This window comes from Chrysoperla carnea, chromosome 2, assembly GCF_905475395.1.
Source record: "Chrysoperla carnea chromosome 2, inChrCarn1.1, whole genome shotgun sequence".
In the NCBI taxonomy this organism is placed as follows: domain Eukaryota; kingdom Metazoa; phylum Arthropoda; class Insecta; order Neuroptera; family Chrysopidae; genus Chrysoperla; species Chrysoperla carnea.
This window is the reverse complement of record NC_058338.1, coordinates 45514417-45536813: the sequence shown is the minus strand read 5'-3', so window position 1 is coordinate 45536813 and position 22397 is coordinate 45514417. Positions and strand designations below refer to the sequence as shown.

At 29.3% G+C, this 22397-nt stretch overlaps 1 protein-coding gene across 1 annotated transcript in view; it reads right to left on the bottom strand.

The window, feature by feature from the left end:
* LOC123293913 overlaps positions 1–22397 on the bottom strand; it is a 183129-nt gene that overhangs the window by 27112 nt on the left and 133620 nt on the right. Inside the window, exons 2-6 of the mRNA XM_044874906.1 lie at positions 21932–22043; positions 9975–10126; positions 9584–9738; positions 2548–2776; positions 1747–1849 (exon numbers count right to left, since the gene is read on the bottom strand). Coding sequence (XP_044730841.1) covers positions 1747–1849; positions 2548–2776; positions 9584–9738; positions 9975–10126; positions 21932–22043 — 751 coding nt within the window. The remainder of the gene's footprint in view (positions 1–1746; positions 1850–2547; positions 2777–9583; positions 9739–9974; positions 10127–21931; positions 22044–22397) is intronic.

Genomic DNA, 22397 nt, shown 5'->3' with positions numbered 1-22397 from the left:
GGATCAATAACCACTATTATTACAGTGCAACTTTCTTATATAACGTACCTCAATATAAAACCTTTCTCGATTTAATAATTTATCCATACCTAATCCCCTTGAATTGTTCATAAGAAACAATTTAAAATATTTCTTCACACTGTAAAAATTTTTTGAAAACAACCTCTTTATAAAAAATTTTTTAACTATCAAAAAAAAGTGTAAATACCACTAATTAACGAATTTTGTCAACCCAAAACCTTTATATAACGCTCCCACCAATATATGACCTTTATTCCCATAGTAGGTATGATATTCATGTCGCGACAAGTTCCGACACGTTTTTTTTCGTATAACAATCATTGTAGTTTAGAAAGTAATGTAAACACTATAGCTCGTCAATATTTTTAAAGATTCAAGATTCAAGATTCAAAGGCTCGAAAAACGTAAAAGGTGTTCCTTATCAGTCGCAGAAAAGCGAAACATCATTAATTACCTCTTTATAACAATTTTTAGACCAACATAACCTTAATATAACAAACCTCAGTTTAACGAATTACTTGATATAACGAATATTTACTTGTTTCCTTTCGATTTTGTTTTGTTATATCGAGGGTGCACTGTATTTTTATTATAAACGACAAATTGTTATTTCCAAAAATGTAATGATCAAAGGGTTTTATTTTCCAATAGATCATAACGAGAAATATTTTCCCACAGATTACAAAATTGATCGGAATCCATTTGTTTTTTTTTTCGTATAAATGGTTTATCTGGATGCAATAATTGTGGATTAGTTAAACGCCTATTATCTAAGTAAAGCATCAAGACCTTAATGTTATGCAGGACATTAAGCGCAAAAATTCTGGCAAACAATTACATTCAGCGCTAATTTTGCCCAAAATTATTTTTATGGTTTGTTTTAAAAATGATGTTAGCTTGTTGCTTCAAAGAGATTTGGATCGTTTAAATACAATGAACGGCGGCAAATAAATCTGCCAAAAACATTCGAATGTTTGTTCTATAACATTATTTAGCAATTCTATAAAAAAATTTAAGTCTATTGTCACTAACTTTAAGTGTGTTTTTTTCGTAACAATATTTTTGCCGTACGCAAGTTACAAATTAAATTTCGAATTTTCTTTGCCATAGCAATGTTCGAAAAAAACACACGAAGCAGAAAACAAACTTACCTACTTTAACCAAAACACAATACAAAGCTGTCTGATATTCAAAAAATTTCAAAAATTTTGCATGCAAAAAATAATAATTTACAAATAAAAAACCAAATTATTACGCAGGATGTTATTTACTGGTATGTGTATGATGAATCAATAAAACTACGAATTAATAATAAAAAAGGCGAATAATAATAAATACTCAAGGCGAAAAAAGTTGACAAAAGGAGTTTATCAACACCAAAATATATTTATCCTTACCAAGCAAGCTTATCTGCAGTCTATATTAACGATCAAAAATATAATAATTATTAAAAAAATATAATAAAATTTGTTACATCACAAACAAATTTGTGTATTCTTTTTGGTACAATGTACCATTTTCATTTTTTTATACAAAATTTTATAATCATATCGTTGCAAATATGCATTTTGATTAAAAGTGCATTAATAATAATTTTAAATATATAAAATTAATTTTATAATTAAATATTTAATTGCTCCTAAATATATAAATTAATAAAATAATTATAATATATATAAACATAAAATTTTAATTAATGGAAAATTTTTTATTGTATTATTTTACCTCAAGCTGTATTCCACTATCGCCACTGTTACATTTGGCATTTCTAGCTGCTTTATTTCCCTTTTTTCGTTCTTTACTACTTCGCCATACTAACGGTCCAAACCTACAAAAAAATAAAACCAGAGAAATTATTATAATTTTCCATGGAAAACGGGTCGTATCTGGCATGGGGAACTGTTATTGATTGGGCTACTACGCACTACAGGCTGTTAACACCTTTACATACACCTCTAAGGATAGGTATATAAGGGATGACCAGTTTAATTGGTTACTGACCAGTAATTGGGGGCAAAATTTTTAAACCTCCGAACCAAAAATAGGAGTGTTATAAGTTTGATCGCTATGTGTGTGTGTTTGCCTGTCTGTGGCATCATAGCATCTAAACGGATGAACCGATTTTGATATTTTTGTTTCGTTTGAAAGATAATTTAATGGAAATTGTTCTTAGCTATGTTTCAAGAGTGATATTAGTGTTCCGTATCAGGAACAACCATAAAATTGGACGATGATCAGCTTGGAGAAGGCTCTAAGAAAAAAGGTAATTTAATGGTAAGTGTTCTAAGATATGTTTTAAGTGTGAGTTTAGGGTTCCGTACCCGAAAAATTTGTCGGAGGTTTTTTAAATTTAGTAAATTTTACTTGTTTACAGTAAAAAGTTTTATACAAAAATTTTAGATCTTAAAAAATCAGTAAGATCTAAGAGACTTACGAGGTTTTGTGAAACTGAAATCTTGCTCATTACTGATACGAGATTGGTGATTACTTTAAATTGGAAAGTGGTTCAAGATTGATTAAACTTACCTATATTTTTGTTCTGACTCTTCCTTATGGTGAGAGTCTCCATGAATATTTTGAGTGGATGGATCACAATCATAATTTTCGTTGTAAATTTCGCCTGGGCCTTCATCTAATGAACAACCCTGTGATAATCCACCATAATCGGTCGAACTTGATTCCTTACTAAGTTTACTTCTTTGGAAACGTAGTGAAAATGTTTTACGGAATTTCTGTAAAACACTTCCGGTAGTACCTGCATTTTGAATAAAAAAAGAAATATTTTATTTGAATTAATAAAAAATCGATTGTGGAAAAATATCAATATTGATTAATATTTCGGTTAAATGCAATAATGACATATTTTGAAGTCACATTTCCTCCGAAAGCTAACGATTTTAGAAAAAATGGTTTAGATTAAAAATGTTAGTTTTTTTATGAGGATCAACTTTCTAATGTAATGTCAAACTCTGCAACCTCTGTGTAAGTTATTTTTTGATTGGTTAACTACAAAACGAGCTATTCGCCATTATAGATTAAAATGACCCATCCTGTATATCCTAAAATGCCCGTTTTTTGTGACACAGAGTCTACATAATACCCGGTCAAACACATAATCCTCACCGTCGCCAAGGTAAAAAGATATTACATGGATTTTATGTGAAAAAATGTAAAATTTTGTATTTTAGAACTGTTATAATATCTACATAAATATTAAACTTAAGAAATTTATTTTTGGAGAATAACTTGGAGTATCTACAACTTTGTTTATCATAAAAGCTTCAATACTAATTAATCGAAATTTTTTAAAGAATTACCAACGATAAATAACGAAGTCATGGTATAGTATATCGAATGCACGAACAGCGAAAGAACTTTCTGATAGAAATTCGATAAAAAAATGCTGATATTTTTCTGTTTATAAGTATCTAGAGCACCTTGTATATGTCATTGCAGCAGTTATCATACTAACTACATAGCTCATTTAAAAACTATTTCAAAACTTTCTATAGAAAAATTGTCCCGTCTATTTGACTACTATGTTAGTATAGGTATAATAATTGCAGAAAATATGGTGAAAACATTGACGATGTAATCTGATATAATAACATTTTAAATTGACTTCATTACCGTCAAAAAGTAGTAAGATATCATATGCGAAGGATACCTCGACTAAACACTGACGACTTAATAATAATTTTAATGAATTCTATGCTGTGTGCTGTCTATCTATATGTACAACTTTCTGAATGGAATATTTCCATTAGATATTCAATATTATATGAAATTTCACTAAGAAAATTAAAATAGATTTTCTCTAAAAGATATGAAAATAGATATAAGAAGAAATTAATGTATGTACGTCATGTCATTTGTAAATGATGACTATATATACATATAATATAAAACTTTTTAGTTAAAAGTTATTTTGCATTCATAACTATTATGGAGATTGTGCGCGGGTATGTAGTCCAAAGATTGTAGCAAAAATTGTAAATAAAATAGACTTAAAAAATAACTTAGTACGATCAGGTAATTTTGAGTTTTTGTTTCTGTTTGCAGCGCAATTTTAGAATCCAAAGTAGTGAAATGAGAACTGTAGGATATTTCAAAATAAATTTCGATTTTTGCCTCAATTTCCTAGATTATTATTTTATAAATAAGTATTTCGACAACCAAGTAGCCATCATCAGTATGCATTAGCTAATCGTAATTACTCTTATTATGTATGTTACTCGTTGCTAATTTGGTTGCTAATTGCACAAGTGAAATAAAACAATGTTATCGCAAAAATCATTAAATTGGAACAGAGAGGTAATTTTAAGCTTTTCGAATCTTGACATATTACAGTAAGATTATATAATGAAGAAGTGTCTCTTTCCTAAACTAATCAGAATTGCCTCTATACAGTCTGTCCATGATAATACCAAAAATTGCGAATTTCGTTTGGAAGTTTTGAATCAAATGTACCATTAATAGTGCACGATATCTTAAATTATAATTTTAAAATTTATCGCTTAATATTAGTCGATTATTTGATTCAATTTTTATGATTAGCAAATTTGTAGAAAATAAAATTTACTGAAATTTATTCTCTACAATTTTATTCTATTTTTTTCTCTAATATTTACGGAGATATTAGCGTTCAAAGTTAAGACTTTGTTATTGTGTCAAGTAAAGCTTTGATTATGTACTAGCTATGAAGTACCCGCTTCACTGGGCAATTTTAAATAACGTCGCTTACCCTCCTTTTTTCACAATTTCGTTTAACCTTTAAAATTATCAGTGTTTCTCTACTATATTATACATGTATTATACATAAAAACCTTCCTCTCAAATCACTCTATCTATTAGCAAAACCGCATCAAAATCCATTGCGTAGTTTTAAAGATATAAGCATAGATAGAGACATAGTGACAGACAGCGGGAAACGACTTTGATTTATACTAGGGTAGCGGGTTCGATTCCCGTCTTCACAACAAAAAATTAGGATTAGGATTAAGGATTATCAAATGGCATGACCTAATTATATGTTTTGTAAAGTCAAAGACATAAACCTCTGGCCTATAAATATGATGTATATTTGTACACGTGTAAGGTGTATGTATATATGTACAGCGAGTTATACCATATTTATAAATAGAAAATATTGTGAAACTTGATTATCTGTTTAAGGAAGATATTTCAATTGCTTGATGTAATTTTCACATACGCGCTTTATATAGTCATTTGAGATTTAAAACATCATCAGATGTATCTCTGATTGAAAACAAATACCTTTTAAATTTATTTTATATATCGTATTTTGTTGATTTTTAATGTATGTAGGAAAAAACATGCACCTTCTTTATTCACGAAAGAAAGTGCGTTTGTCTTTCATTTTTTTACTAGCTGACCCGGCAAACTTCGTACCGCCTAACAGTCGATTCTTTAATTATTTAAAAAAAAAAAACTTATTCTGCTATTCGGGACACCGGGTCAGCTAGTAAGATAAAAAAAGAAAGTTAATAAGTTAAAAATTACATTATGTCAAAAAATAAAAATTATAAATCACTTTAAATTCTTTTAATGGTCACTAAAAAATCACAACGAAAATTTTTTATATTTTTTTTTAATTTAAATAAAATTTACTATTAGATAAACTTTTTTATTTAGTATTATTACTTATTATTGTTGTTCACATTTAATTATGCACACAATATTTACATCATGGTCTGTTTGACTAATTTTGATATATAATATGTTACATTCAATCGTAAACTAATTTGACAAATAATTGTCTAGTAATCTTAATTAAAGAGAATTGAAAAAAATACACTCGAACCAGGACTCGAACCCGGACTTCTTGGATTCATGTCAAGCGCCCTACCAATTAGGCTATTCGAGTTCTAGACACGAATGCAATTTTTTTCAACTCAATGAATTTTTTTACTTTGTTATCCACTTTATTTATTATTATTACTTATTATTGTTGTTCACATTTAATTATGCACACAATATTTACATCATGGTCTGTTTGACTAATTTTGATATATAATATGTTACATTCAATCGTAAACTAATTTGACAAATAATTGTCTAGTAATCTTAATTAAAGAGAATTGAAAAAAATACACTCGAACCAGGACTCGAACCCGGACTTCTTGGATTCATGTCAAGCGCCCTACCAATTAGGCTATTCGAGTTCTAGACACGAATGCAATTTTTTTCAACTCAATGAATTTTTTTACTTTGTTATCCACTTTATTTATTATTATTACTTATTATTGTTGTTCACATTTAATTATGCACACAATATTTACATCATGGTCTGTTTGACTAATTTTGATATATAATATGTTACATTCAATCGTAAACTAATTTGACAAATAATTGTCTAGTAATCTTAATTAAAGAGAATTGAAAAAAATACACTCGAACCAGGACTCGAACCCGGACTTCTTGGATTCATGTCAAGCGCCCTACCAATTAGGCTATTCGAGTTCTAGACACGAATGCAATTTTTTTCAACTCAATGAATTTTTTTACTTTGTTATCCACTTTATTTATTATTATTACTTATTATTGTTGTTCACATTTAATTATGCACACAATATTTACATCATGGTCTGTTTGACTAATTTTGATATATAATATGTTACATTCAATCGTAAACTAATTTGACAAATAATTGTCTAGTAATCTTAATTAAAGAGAATTGAAAAAAATACACTCGAACCAGGACTCGAACCCGGACTTCTTGGATTCATGTCAAGCGCCCTACCAATTAGGCTATTCGAGTTCTAGACACGAATGCAATTTTTTTTCAACTCAATGAATTTTTTTACTTTGTTATCCACTTTATTTATTATTATTACTTATTATTGTTGTTCACATTTAATTATGCACACAATATTTACATCATGGTCTGTTTGACTAATTTTGATATATAATATGTTACATTCAATCGTAAACTAATTTGACAAATAATTGTCTAGTAATCTTAATTAAAGAGAATTGAAAAAAATACACTCGAACCAGGACTCGAACCCGGACTTCTTGGATTCATGTCAAGCGCCCTACCAATTAGGCTATTCGAGTTCTAGACACGAATGCAATTTTTTTCAACTCAATGAATTTTTTTACTTTGTTATCCACTTTATTTATTATTATTACTTATTATTGTTGTTCACATTTAATTATGCACACAATATTTACATCATGGTCTGTTTGACTAATTTTGATATATAATATGTTACATTCAATCGTAAACTAATTTGACAAATAATTGTCTAGTAATCTTAATTAAAGAGAATTGAAAAAAATACACTCGAACCAGGACTCGAACCCGGACTTCTTGGATTCATGTCAAGCGCCCTACCAATTAGGCTATTCGAGTTCTAGACACGAATGCAATTTTTTTCAACTCAATGAATTTTTTTACTTTGTTATCCACTTTATTTATTATTATTACTTATTATTGTTGTTCACATTTAATTATGCACACAATATTTACATCATGGTCTGTTTGACTAATTTTGATATATAATATGTTACATTCAATCGTAAACTAATTTGACAAATAATTGTCTAGTAATCTTAATTAAAGAGAATTGAAAAAAATACACTCGAACCAGGACTCGAACCCGGACTTCTTGGATTCATGTCAAGCGCCCTACCAATTAGGCTATTCGAGTTCTAGACACGAATGCAATTTTTTTCAACTCAATGAATTTTTTTACTTTGTTATCCACTTTATTTATTATTATTACTTATTATTGTTGTTCACATTTAATTATGCACACAATATTTACATCATGGTCTGTTTGACTAATTTTTATTTAGCTTTTATAAATTTAAATTAAAATTTTTTATATCTATAGGTTTTTATGAAAATTTGTAGCTTTTAGATTTAGTAATAATATAGATGCACAGCAAAGAGTCTTTTTCATTTCAATTGACATTTTACCACATATAATTTACATTTTACCATAGACAATTTGTTTTTGAGTAGATGTTACAATAGTATAAATATTGATAAATATTGACATTAATATTTATACGATACTAACGTCACTCAATTGTTTTGCTTTCCCAGAACCCCTCTACTAACACTTAAATTTTATGGTATGGTATTAAAGTTCAAATTGAATTATAATTATTATTACGAATCTTCTGTATGGCAATATAGAAAAGTGTTGTTTTTAGATTTTTTCAGGCAATTTTTTTAATTTTTCTCTCCGTAAGAACCATCAAGGAATATTATAAAAAAAGGATTAGCGAAATCGGTTGAGCTGCTCTCGAGATTTGTGCGCTTAGCAACACATTCAGCGATTCATTTTTATATTATAGATGAAAATGTTACATGATCACATTGGAATTTTAATTATATATACAACATTGTAAAAATATTAATTTCGGCATTGCCAATGAAATAAAAAATTCTTTTAAAACAAAGTTTCCTTCCATATGTGAAATCATGGTGCACGATAAAAACTCAGTGTAGTTATTTTCACTGAAGAGTTTACCAATTAGAAATAAACTTTGTGTTGCAAAAAACGTAACTTCATTACTAATAACTGTTGACTATGCTTTGAAAGGATCTTGTGCGAATCAAATAAAAATTAACTTTCAATAAAATTTTCTGAGAAAATGAATTATACAATTCTTCTTTAGTAGATTCAAAGTATTCAAAAGCATAAAGATTCACTTGTTGTGCTTGTGGAGACATGCGGGAACTTAAAGTTAAAAAAAGGGCCGCAATAAACTCCTTAGAAGACAAGTTACTGGAAAACTTACATTATTCAACTTTAATACTGAAGTGAAATAATATTTGGTAGAATGTATGCCGTATCTTATTTAGTATACTCTTATGTTTGTGATTTTTTGATCATTGGATCACATATGTTAACGGTGTATAGGCTTCGAACAATATACGGAATTCACGGGAAAGAAGATTTTAATCCAATCTTCGTCTAGTTTATTTTGTAATGGATATTATCACATAATATTAGTTAATATCAGAATTAATATTAAGTAATTACATCAATATAATTAATTGCATAATGATCCCCAGGGATTATAGATGAACTGACATTAAGATGTTTAAAATATAGTAAAATTTTCTACTTTTCGAATTCTTCGAATACTATTTTCATTACAATGGAAACTTAAAAGAATCAGCGTACTTGATGAATATGCAAAAATTTGTTGTAATTGAAGGAGAGGCTCCTAAACTGGAAGAAAATGAAAAGATACTATTGTGGGAATTTCTATACGTTAATTCGTTTTTCCCTAAAGATATTCACGAAAAATCGAGATTTTATTACCTATGGTCTGGCATAAAGTTAATATTTGGTATTTATTCGCAGTAAAGTTTCACGTTTTCTACATATTTTCTTTTCTAGAAAGCCAAAACTGATCCAATTCAGTTTCATTTTTTGATACAATAAGGCATGCCTCGAGAGAATAAATAACGAAAATCACTCTTAAAGCGAATCTGTTTACCAGACGTTAAAGGTAATTTGATTCGAGATATATTAGTTGGTAAGTATAATTCTTACAATAATAACAAAGAACTGACCTGTTTTTTGTGGTAAACTTGATTGCCTTGGATATACATGTTCTTTGGAACTATCCGTTGATTGTGAATGTGGATTATGTATTGGTGAAGCACTAGACGCTTCTGTTAATCCTTTGTCATCTTCAGACCCTTCCATTCGTTCGTCAGACCAATTCCTTAAGAAGAAAAAAAGCAAAATATACATTAAAATTTCATTTAGTGTTCCTAAAAAGTATGGACACGTTTTAGTCGACATAAATCACACAGTTAATCCATATTTTTGTATCATTATAAAAATAATGTTTATGAACATAACGTTTAGTTTGAATTGGATAAGCCTACTGCATTAATAAGTGCCAAATTTCAGACGAAAGTACCAGTTTAACAATAAAAGAAAAATCTCTTTGCTTACCTGTGTACCTCCCATTCAGGACTATCTTCAGAGTTAATTAAATGTGGTGTCGAAGACGCTTTATTATTATTCGTTGACGATCGTCGAGATGACCTGTGATTATTTCGTCCTGGTGACTTATGACGTTCGATTCGATTTAAGTCATGGGACGGCTGCAATTAAAACGAAAGAAATTAATATTTATTGGTACCACTTCCTAACATTTTATATTTGTTTACAAACAAGAACACTGTTTGAAGTAAAAGTTCACTACACCACCCAGTTTTCATAAACTTTTTGAATAAATTATTCTCTTAATTAATGCTGCTACCATACGAACAACATAGACATTATATTTGTGTAACTAATTTTCCAATTATCAATAGAATAATAAAATAGAAGAATTAAGTTAATTAAAATTTTCTAATTGCATTATATATTGTAATATTTTTGACATCGGACGTGTATGTTATATCAGACAGTTGCCAGATGGGAGGTGGGCGAATACATTATAATGATCAATATTTTGTTGTAATAATAATGGCATAATAAGCTGACTATAATATACTATGTTCAAATTAGATTATACTTTTAACTGATTTTTCCATTATCATTTTTGTGGTTTTCTACTTTTATCCTTTAGTTATAAATATCCGTAGGAAAAAAGGGTGGCTAGAAATGGGTTAGTTTAGAAATGAAAAAAAATGCAAATTTAAACCAATCAATTAATTTAATGTTTTATGTGAGGGTATTCACATCGAAAAATGGATAAAAAAACATTTATAATCTAGTCTGATATTCCCGAACTGGATTCGAATAAAGAGAACAAAATTTTTTTCCACACGGCACGGGCGTTATCAATGGAGCAACAAGAAGTGTTAAAATAATGAATCTATCAATTTCTGAAAGTCCAATTTATGAATGTAAATTAGTGGGGAAGGGTAGTAAATATTTACAAACGTTAATTTTTTTAAATTGGGATTTTAGAATTAATGTGAATAGTTACGTGAGTTAATGCGAATAGTTATACATATAATCATAACGAGGAGAGGGGTTTCAATCTTAATGTCTTAATGTCTTTGTGCTTTTACTTAGAGGGGGAATGGTTAAAAAAACAAGTCAACAAATAAATTTTTGTTCCGGAAATGTTCAAAATTTTCAAAAGTGCTGCGTTTTCAAATGAATATAATAACGGCATATTTATTAAATTTTTCGGACACTATGACCACTTGATAACATTAATAATTATTAAACAGTTCATCAAAAGTGAACTAAGTTCATCGGTGCAGTATTCTTGTCGGACAAAATATTTGTATGTTTAATAATTATTAATGTTATCGAGCGTAGACAAAAGGTTGGTAGGAAGCCACTCACGAAGTTTCAAGGATGTATTAATAATTTTACAAAGCATCCTTTCTATCCCACGGTATATATTGTATACCTTTTCCAGGTTTATTTCAGATTAATAAATTTTATTGCAGAAAGTATACATTTAATTTTAGATTAATGCATTTAAGATTTGTCAGCTTTATTTCAGAAAGTATCATTTGTAGATATAGTCTAGTTAACATCTACGAATTTTTTGTATATTCTCCGAAAATTACATAACAGGTGTCATTCGATTCGTAATTTTATGTAGAAAGTTTACTGAAAAATCCGAAATGGCGCTGAAAAAAATTGCAAAAGTTATAAACAATTACCTAAGTGAAAAATAAAATAGGGGGCTCAGTTTTTTTTGAATAACTCAAAAAATATTGAAAATTTTCAAAATCTGAAAAAAGATGAAGAAATTTCCTAAAATAAAGTTCCAACTGCCGAAATTGTATCTCCATATTTATAATTTTTACAGAGCCTTGAAAATAGCGCAAAATACGGCAAGTTTGGCTCTCGCGCGCGTTCTGTCTCTGAGACCTACTAACAAAAAAAATTATTTAAACATATAAAATATGAATATTAATAAATAAAAAAATTAATGTAGTTTTGAGATACATGAATAAACAATAATCCGTGGTTTAAAAATTTTTTTCCCAATTTTTCCATTAGTTATGTAATTGTTAACTAACAATTTTTTCTATACAGAATGTTAACATAAAATCTCCGATAATTATTAAATTAAAACCCCAGAATTTTTTTCCCCCCGTGAAGTTATTCTTATTAGGCTTACAAATAAATTAAAATTTTAAAATTTTGATTTTTCAATTTGTTACTGAGGATAAAAGTATCTAATTGAAGACTTATTATTTCATTTTAAAATATGTCCAGAGATATCAGAATTAAAATATGTTCAGCGATATCAAAAACAATAACTGGCACGAAAATTGTGAATTTTAGGATCTGATTTTCTTTTACCGCGAGTAAGGACACATGTTAAAAACCTGGTTTAACGATAATCCAAAATTTAATTTTTTGTGAACCGGTTGTAAATATGATATTCAAGGTTGCGTGGAAGGTTATATTTTCATTCGTGGCCGATGAGGGAAAGAGAGTGTAGTATAGATTCTAAAGCTTTCAGCTAAATTTCAAACCGTCTAAAAACTCATAAAAAACATAAAAGCAAGACAGTCAATGGTCTAGATTTTCTAACTTAAAATGTACAGTATGGTGTTGTTTCATGCGAATAAGATATCGTACGGGGCTACTGGGTTGCGAATCAAAACCTAACCCCAAAAATGATACATAATATAACCTTGTATACTAAATTGACCTTCTTTAAATTTCAGGATATCATCACTAATTAAAAGATTAAAAAAAACATATTTTTTTATTATTAAAATCAAATTAATTTCTACAAACAAAAATTTTTTCCAGTCCATTAATATTCCCTCACACCTTTCATGATATATCAGCTTAAAAAATAAAAACCTGATGAATGACGTTAGTATAACCTCGATGATTTACCCCTGAAAGTCATACGATCTCACATATCACATGTAGATTAAATAACAATATTTCATAATAATACTAAAAAAAAAAAATTGTGAGGGTACTACTGAAATGTTACTTGTTTTGCTTGAGGGATAGAACGCATCATTCTTTTTATAACAGCAGAAAAAATTGGGTTATTTTATTATAGACCAGGATTTATTAATAAAAAAGCACATACACAATTTTAATAAAAATTAAGTGGTCAAATATGATTATGAAAATGCCGTAGGTTTTATCAGTTTTCAAATTTATACCAATTATAATCTATAATCAATCAATATTCCATTTTATAGAACTTCCATTTATTGATTCTTGTCTAGGATGAAATTTTATAAAATGATGAATATCATTTGCATTGTCTAAAAGTGCTTTTTTCGATTAACGTCTTCTAAATAGTATATTTTTATTAAGCTTCCATTTATCATCACTTGCAACAAAATAATAAATAGAATCTACTGTTGGTTAAGTTAAGTTATAGTGGCTGTCCTGGGTTGGGGCACACATAGACCAAAGGGTCCGTTGTGATATCGAAACGAGGATTTGTTCAACCCCGGCTACTACACCATGAACCATTTGGAACTGCTTAAGAACAGCAAGTCGACAACGGACTTAAGATTGGAGAAGTTGTCAAGGTGACCCAAAAGAGCCCATCTCCTGATGGCAAAATTTCACATTTATAATATGTCATGATCAGGATCATGATTGGAATATACTCATTAACTCATTTATTAAATACCAAACACTACCAAATTAATACCAAAAACTATTGTTTTTAGTTGTTCCCAATTTTTACGGTCGGTCTTGTTGGAATATGCTCTTCAAGATCTTTGATTATCAAACACGGTAAACTTGGCAAAAACTTAAATTCTAGGCTCGAAATTTTACGGCGTGCCGTATGATAATGATAATATAATATAACAAAATTACGAATTAAATATGATATACTTAGTGATAATTTGTATTTTGTCCGTAATTTTATGGATCTCCTTGTCCTAACCCAAAGAGCTCTGGGACCTAAGATATACATCAATATTTTTGGGAGAGTCAAATCTATCCGGATATACGTATAATATCACATGTTTTAAATTTGTAATTATTGATGGAATTCAATCACGAGGAGAGCTATGTATAATTGAATATATCAATAAGGGATACAACATAAAACATGAACGGGAACCAGGGAGGGTCAGCTGGGAATGGCTAAACATTCCGTAAAGATACAAAAAATTTAACCAAATGACCTTAATTCATTGCCAGATTTACAATTTCCCCCAGAAAGACAGTTACTAAATTTTTATTACATTTTACATAAAATACATATTAATACAGTAACCTTGTCGTTTGAAAGTATGGGGTAGTATGCATCAAATCCGGTAGTTTTGCAAAAAAATTGCGAATTTAGAAAAAATGATGAATTTTCAACAGCCTTTTGTCGGAAGCTATTAGGTTTTTAGTGACGATTCTAGTCTCATATTGTAGCAAATTTAGTTTATTTTAAAAACATTTTAAAAAGGTACTTAAAAAACTACCCCTTTAGGGTTATAATTGCCAAAATCTGAAGAAAAAAAACTGAAATTTTCTCGCGTTTTATTATTTTATTTAAATCAGAACTACCGGATTTGATGCCTACTGTAATGTATAAAGTTAATGTAATATATAACTACAAAGCCCAAGCATTGTCGTATTTGTTACAGACTTGATAGTAATTCTTTTTGTTTAGTCAGTTGTCGTGGAAAATGATGGTAGGTAATTTTCTATACTATGAACATTTACACTCACACAAAAAAAGCATTCATTTTCATTTAAATTTAAACGTTTGATTTGACGTAATTTAATAAAAAAACTAAATTCTCCGAGTTCATTTTGTGACACAATTTTATTTAACAAAATTAAGTTAGTTGAAGTATATTTCTTATACCAACAGTTTTAAGCTATTTTATTTGTTAGCCGAGAAAAATTTTTTTATCTCTGATAGAAAACGATAAATTATAAATCATCATATGACTTCCATACTTCACTGTTTTTAAGACGCCCTTTATAGTTTTTCTCCTGAAAAATATCCCTTAATAACTAATCTTGAAAAAACGATTGTTGATTTAAAAAAAAAATGATTTTAAGCCAATCAAAATGTTACCAAATACTGTTTGCTTTGCATTTTAGCTATGAAAAAAGTTAAACCTGCTGACACTGCATATCTGACCTTAGCAGTTAAACACACGGTATAATTATAAATTTAAAAAAATAAAAAATAAATAGTTGACAGAATTAATTGTTGAAATATCCTGTATACGATCTAAAGTGGTAAATATCAGTGATTGCATTATTTTTTTTTATAAATTAGAAGAGTAAAAGAGTATTTCGGTCGCCATTGATTTGGCTTTCAAAAGAGTTTCGAGAACGTTTCACAAGACCTCTAATTGAGCTTTCAACTTTTTATCTTATAGTTTTGGAGAAAATGGACACATAAGTTTTGTTCTAATTTGCACCCTCAGGCATAAACAGTGACGTTTACGAAAAAATTTTTAAACGAAAAAAGTTGTTTATTTTCGTATAAGAAACATTTTTTACTTTTGTTCTATCTCTAACAGTTTACAAGATGGGCCCTACAAGACCCAATTGACCTATGTAGCTCATTTACGAACTCGACCTCACTTTTTACGTCCTGAGTACGCTGTAAAAATTTCATGTAAAAATTTCATCTTGATATCTCTTTTCGTTTTTGAGACAATCAGACAATCAGAAATGGACTAATTGATTGATTTTCTGAATACCAATACCAAAATTTTGTTCGTAGCATCACTATTTTTAGGAGTTATAAACTTTCAACTAAAATTAATATACCTTGATATAATTACATATTTACCAGAAATTTTCAGAAAAATATCTTGTAAATAAAAAAGATAGCGCCACATTTATAAAGGACGAAGATACGAAAGAAACATAGTTCCTACTGGGTGTCTCAAGACAACTCACGTTCTTTTATTGTTTGAAATTTGGAAAAAATTCGCCGTGTCACAAGACACAAAAGAGGCAATTTTTGGAGTGTTGAACAACTTAGTTTGTTAAACACTTAGAGTTTCTGTTTTTTAGAGTTCAATTCAGTCGAACTCAACATTTAAAAGTAAATCATAGATTATATACAAAATTTCCACGATTGAAGTTTCGGAAAAAAGCTTTTAAGTTTAAAAACGGACAAGAATAATATATGCATATATGATGTATTTAATTAAAAAAAATAAAAACAAAAAAACAAAAACGTTGAAGAGTATCATAAAATCCACATAATGTCAAATGTTGGTAACATATTTGCGAGAGGTACTGTTTAAAAAACATATTACATAACAACAATAAATCTGTTCTATACATCTATGAAATTATCCTCGTTTATAAACCAGTATTCAAAATTATTATAAACATAAAATTTCCAAGAATTATTACTCATTTCACTTACGTACATGAATAAAGCTACAGTTTAAACTTTGAAAATAATGAATATAATTAAATGCAAAGAATTTCATAATGCTACACCAGAATAACGGTTTAACGTTTCTAACAATGTAATTTTTAGCATTCCGTATACTTAAGGATGTACGAGCGTCAGTGCAATTTTGGATGAAAGGCTTGGTTTTATTATATATGAAGGTGGACTTGGTATGTTATGGTATGGAGGTTAGCGGGCCATGCTCGAGTATCGCGCCTCAAAGCAATGGTTCAGAGCACCTAGCCAAATAGACCCTTGTACTCTATCCCCGCTACACTTTTCAGTGGCTATTATAACCAACTGATGTATTGAAACCCAGGATTTGACTAGCGCTGAGTTTCCTAATTTCTTCTGGTTCGACTATGGCCGAACCAAATCATTTCCTTCGCTGTTGTATGAGCGCCGGGCAGTAACAGAGAAAGTGGATCGATATGAAGGTGGGCTTCTAAATCTGTAAGTCTTAATCAATTCTGAAAATTTTAGGCAGGTTGCCCGATTATTTAAATAAATAAATGAGCACGGTATTGGAGACACAAATTTAAATCTATTTTCAATTTTGATGGTGGGTTATGTTATAACTTGACAATATAAGACGAAAAGTAAGAATAAAATTTTTCAATATCTGGAGTAATTTTCAAAATATCGAAAATTTTTTTAAATTATTTAGCTTTAGATACTTCGAAAACCAAGGCAGATATCGAAAAATTGTATGCTTATTTTCATTTACATGCATGAATTTAAGTTATAACAAAGTTCATCATCAAGTTGAAAATAAGGTACAAATATATAAATATTATCAAAGATGATAAATGAGAACTCTAGGATATTTCGTTTTTGGCCCCAATTTACTAGATCAATTTTTTGTATTACATAAATATGTATTTCGACTACCAAGTAGTCATCATCAGTATGAATTATCTAATCGCAATTACTCTTATTGTGTATATTACTCGTTGCTAATTTGGTGGCGGACTGCACATGCAACACCGCGGGGCGCAGCTAATAGTCTTTAAAAAAGATATTGTCTAAACAAGTTTCGTTGCGTTTAATTCAGATTTTTTTGTGAAATCTATTGCCAATGATTTGTTGTGGAATAATAATAGTAGATGAAGATTTATGGAAGTAGAAAATTACAAAAGCAATGTTATTTATTATCATTGATATTAAATTACAAATATTAAATGTTGAATTGAATAAATTTTTTATTACCACAAATGATATGGAAAAAAATTATCAGAAAATTTTTTTATATTATAATATTTAAGCAAGTATATGCATTGAGTGTTTGAAAAACATTCAAGGTGCCATTTTTGTATTAAATAATTTAAGTTTAGGTTTTAGATGTCAACATAAAACATTTAATTTACCTGAGTAATGAGAAAAAGATCGACTATGCATTCGTTTTGGTTAGCTTGTACTTAAAGAGCCTGAAAAAAAACTTTACCGTTATCTATCCCGGGTCGGAAAGGGATAGCTAGTAAAGTGTTTTAAATTTTGATTAAAATTAAATTGAAAAAATGCTTGAGGCATGTTGAATATTGTATCAAAAAAACCTACACATCTTTATGAAGCTCGGAACTAATGCTCTCCAGGCACATTAATTTAACCAACTTACCTAAAGGACATTATTCAATGCTGAAATGTATGTGGGTTATGCACAAATTCTTTAATATACGTTGAACTATTTCGACAACCAACAACTGTAATATTTTGAATGCATTTTTATATTTTACCGCATATTTTCCAATATCAATGCCAACACACACACACAAATATGTCAATAAATATTGTAAAAAAAGGAAACTTTCGGTTGTTATTCGGTTCAGTTGTAGGCCACATTAACAATTTTTTAGCCAAGTTATTTTTGTGTACTAAACATCGAATGCTGTAAATATTCAATACTGAAAGGCCGTTTATATTTGTTTATATTATTGACTCACCACATGAATTCGCCAGGAAGAATTCAATAGGGATCCATTTGTCTCTTTTATAACCGACTCCAAACAAAAACGGAAGAGGTTATCAATTCGACTGCATTTTTTAATGTGTGTTACCTCAAAACTTTCGACTGGGTGAACCGATTTTGATGATTCTTTATCTATTTGAAAGCTGGTGCTTCCCGTGTGGGCCCATTTTGGTCCAGTTTTGACAATGGCATCCATGAGAAAACCATAAAAGTCTTAAATTTGCATTAAGTATGCACGACAAGAGGACGAATAACTCAATATCAAGCCAACCGATTTCGATTATTCTTTTTTTAGTGACAAACTAGTTAGTGTACTTCAGATTCACTAAAAATCACAAAATAAAAGAAACTTTTAACAAAAAGAAAACCGACTTCAAAAGAAAAACTTTTCCAAAGCAATTAATATTCACTAAAACGAAAAAAAATAACGCTAATATAATGTAGTTAAAATTATTGTTATTTTTAGAGTGGGTGTCAGTCAAGCTAATGAAGCAAACTGTTCTGCCTTGTTTCCTTGGCTGAGACCAAAAATAACAATAATTTTAACTACATTATATTATCGTTATTTTTTTACTTATTAGTGCATATTAATTTATATTTGAAAAGATTTTCTTTTGAAGTCGTTTTTTTTCTTTTGAAGTTTTCTTTTTGTTAATAGCTTTTTTTATTCTGTAAAAAAGGTCTTAAGGAAAAAAATTTGAACGTGTGACAACCGAATAAAATTGCGGTTGCCTGAAAGTTCATACCTCCTTTATATAATTTTTGAATACTATCCGAAACATGCGGTGAAAGAGAAATAAAATATGTCTTTTTTTGTACATAAAAACAGGAAAAATCTATCCTAATAGGAATAATTACCGCGAATTATTCAGGTGGGTCAAGTTGTTCTTTTTTGTAAGTTTTTGACTTTATACCATTATACAATTCATATTGACAGTTTATTCATGTACACACAAAATAACCTTTTAAGTAAAATATCCTTTCAATATTTTCGAATCTTTGTATACAATTTTGGAATCAGTTAACAAAGTTGATACATATATAATATTTTATCTTTGATAGAAACACTTTAAAAAAAATCAAAATCGATCAATTTTATTAATGGATGTTATTATATATTTGATATTATATATTCGAAAAAATATAGATACGTAAATAATATAATCAACATAAAAATAGAAAATATATTCCAGTTTTTATTGTGTCAATTAATAATATAAAAACGTAGTCATTTTTACTCATTTAAAAGTAATTTTATGTGTTTTGATTTTCAATTTATATTAAATTTGTGTCACATAAAATAGAATAAATTTTATATCCTACACATTTTCTACAAGGAAATACAAAGTGTTCCATAATGACTTCATGCGTAATGACATTACATATAGATAATGGAATTCCGGATAAAAACGATTTTAGAAAAAAGGCAAATCTTAAGGCAATCAATCTCCATGTGACCTGCTGTGTTTATAAACGTATTTTTAGATTTGAAAGTGATATAGCATATAATGTTAAGCAAAAAGTTTAAAGCTGGAGTTTCATTCGAAGTTAATCGTGATGGTATCTGGTGAACAAGCACCATGTCTTTTAGGGACCGTAATCCTTTAGACACAGTGTCACCCTACCGTTAAGTTTCCTGATTTTTTTTTTTTTTGCGAACGGCTGAAAATACTTTACTAAGAGCATATTTTGTGCGCTGATCACGAATTTGCTGCCCGATGAGAGGAAAAAATGATACGGCCATTTTTAAGCACGAAATTTGAATTGAACATGGAAATTTCAGTTTTCTTGAGTCTACCTTTGAACAGAGGAATCAGATCAAAATAGTTTTCAAACAAAAGATGTACGTAGAGTATAAACGCACAATGTTCCGCCAAATAAAGGTCATCTACAGGTCTTGGGCCCCAGAGATATGGCCCCTTGTACCTATTTTTACCGTTTTTTTGAATGACGTTTTTCGAGTAGGAGATGGACACTAAAAGTAATATGCATGCCGGGATAGATAGAGTACATTCATCCTCTAAACAGCGTCAGGGTGCCATCCCTAGATTATACATACTCCCCATTGTTTGTAACAGCTATAACTAATAAGTATTGATAGCAGAAAAATGATACAGTCGCCGCTCTATGTCTACAGTAAGTGCACTTTTCTACGCATAAATCAGGTATTTTATGAAATATGTTGCTAACATTTAAAAGCAGGAAAACTTTTTTGCTGATACATCAGCATAATACATTTGTAACAATAAATTTAATAAGTGGGAATGCAGGAAGTAGAATACCGAATGTGTGCCATGGAAATCAATCACTATTGCTGTGCTTTTGGTACAGTAAAAAACTAGACTATTTAATTATGTATTACTTTATTCATCCTGCAGGGTATGCAGTGATAAAAAAAGTCTTTATATTAAAAACTGTGAACTATTCGCTAGAAAGTAAGGCCGTTTTACTACCCTGAAATGAAAACAAATGCAAGGTATGAGTGTTCTATCTGTATGATAAGCCAATAGTAGTGTGGGCAGAAAATCGAGAAAATAATTTTAATCACTTAGTCAAACTTTAGCCTGGGTCGAATTTTTTTAAATTTTCATATTGAAAACAAATCTCTTAAAATGATACTACATCTACTGCTAAACAACTTCCATACATATAATGAGCATTTGCCTGGAATTTCAAACTCAGTCAGGACTCATATTTCACAGAGACGCATTGTGGTCATACTTAGGTTGATTATCAATTTTGGAAATAAATATTTATTAACAAAACCTTCCCGACACGAATGGCACGATAATTCTAGAGTGATACTTTATACCATATTAAATACAGATCTAAATTTAATCTAGGTCCTCCAGTCTACTCTGACGAGTCAGGCATAAGGCTGATGCGTCGCGTTGGTAATAAAAGATAAGTGGATAGATAACAGATAAGTGCAAGTGAATAAGATAAGTGCAACAAGGCTAAATACAACCATATTGATATCTTTTACGATACCCAAGCAACGATTAATCCCTTAGTTAGTTATTTTTCTCAGGTGACACATGCCTGCCAATTCACTTGAAATAAGCTGCAGGCAAGGTTCAATAAAAACCTCCTATGGATTCGCTATTTGAAATCACTTGAAAATTTTGACTAGGTTGCGAACCTCCTTAAAGTAGGTCTACTCTTTGGGCTGTACTATTTAATTCATACTTTGAGGTTAAATGAAACCATTCAGGTAATATGTTGTTATCACATAAATCTAGTATCTACATTAAAACGGAAGCGGAGCTGACACATTGAAAATTTAATATTGGGAAAATGGAAATATATATATATATTTTGGTTTGGTACAATTTTGATGTTTTGCTTGTATAAAATGTGCGCAAGTAAACAGCGGCGAGGGTATTCCAGCACTCACCTGAACGATTAGTTTACATTCTATTTCAACGGGATCCTGTTGCAATAAATAATAAAAATTGTATTTTTTTTAATGGTAATCAATAATTTCAAATGAGTATTATTAATGTTAGTTCAAAATAATTTTTCCCAGAAAATTTTCGAACTTTAGTACAACACACTTTCAAAAAAATAGTATTTAAAATATCAACGTTTACAAAAATTACTTACTGTTACGGGTGCTGTATGCGCAGTATCTGGTGTTGGTATTCGCGACGTTGGTGATGACCACGGACTTTCTTCAGTTGCTTGTTGATGTTTCCATGATGAAAATTGCTCATCACTGAAACAAAAAGAAACATTATCAATAAATGAAGATTAAAATATAATTTTGATCATTACGATGGTAAAATAATTAAAAAAATTATGCAAAATATAAATTGAGCAAAAATACACAAAAAGTAAAATGGCCACCCACATCATTATTTTTAATCTTTATTTATTTAAACTACGCCCGAATACATATAAATTTGTTTATGATGCGCCTATTTATTATAATTGATCGGACTGCCGCTGCCTGAATTCTAGTCCGCAACCTCTCAGTCTTTGTAGTCAAACGATTAAAGACGATTTCTGGCAAAAAGTAACTTAAAATATAGACCTCAATCAACATTTTTTTGTGAGCAATTACGTTTTG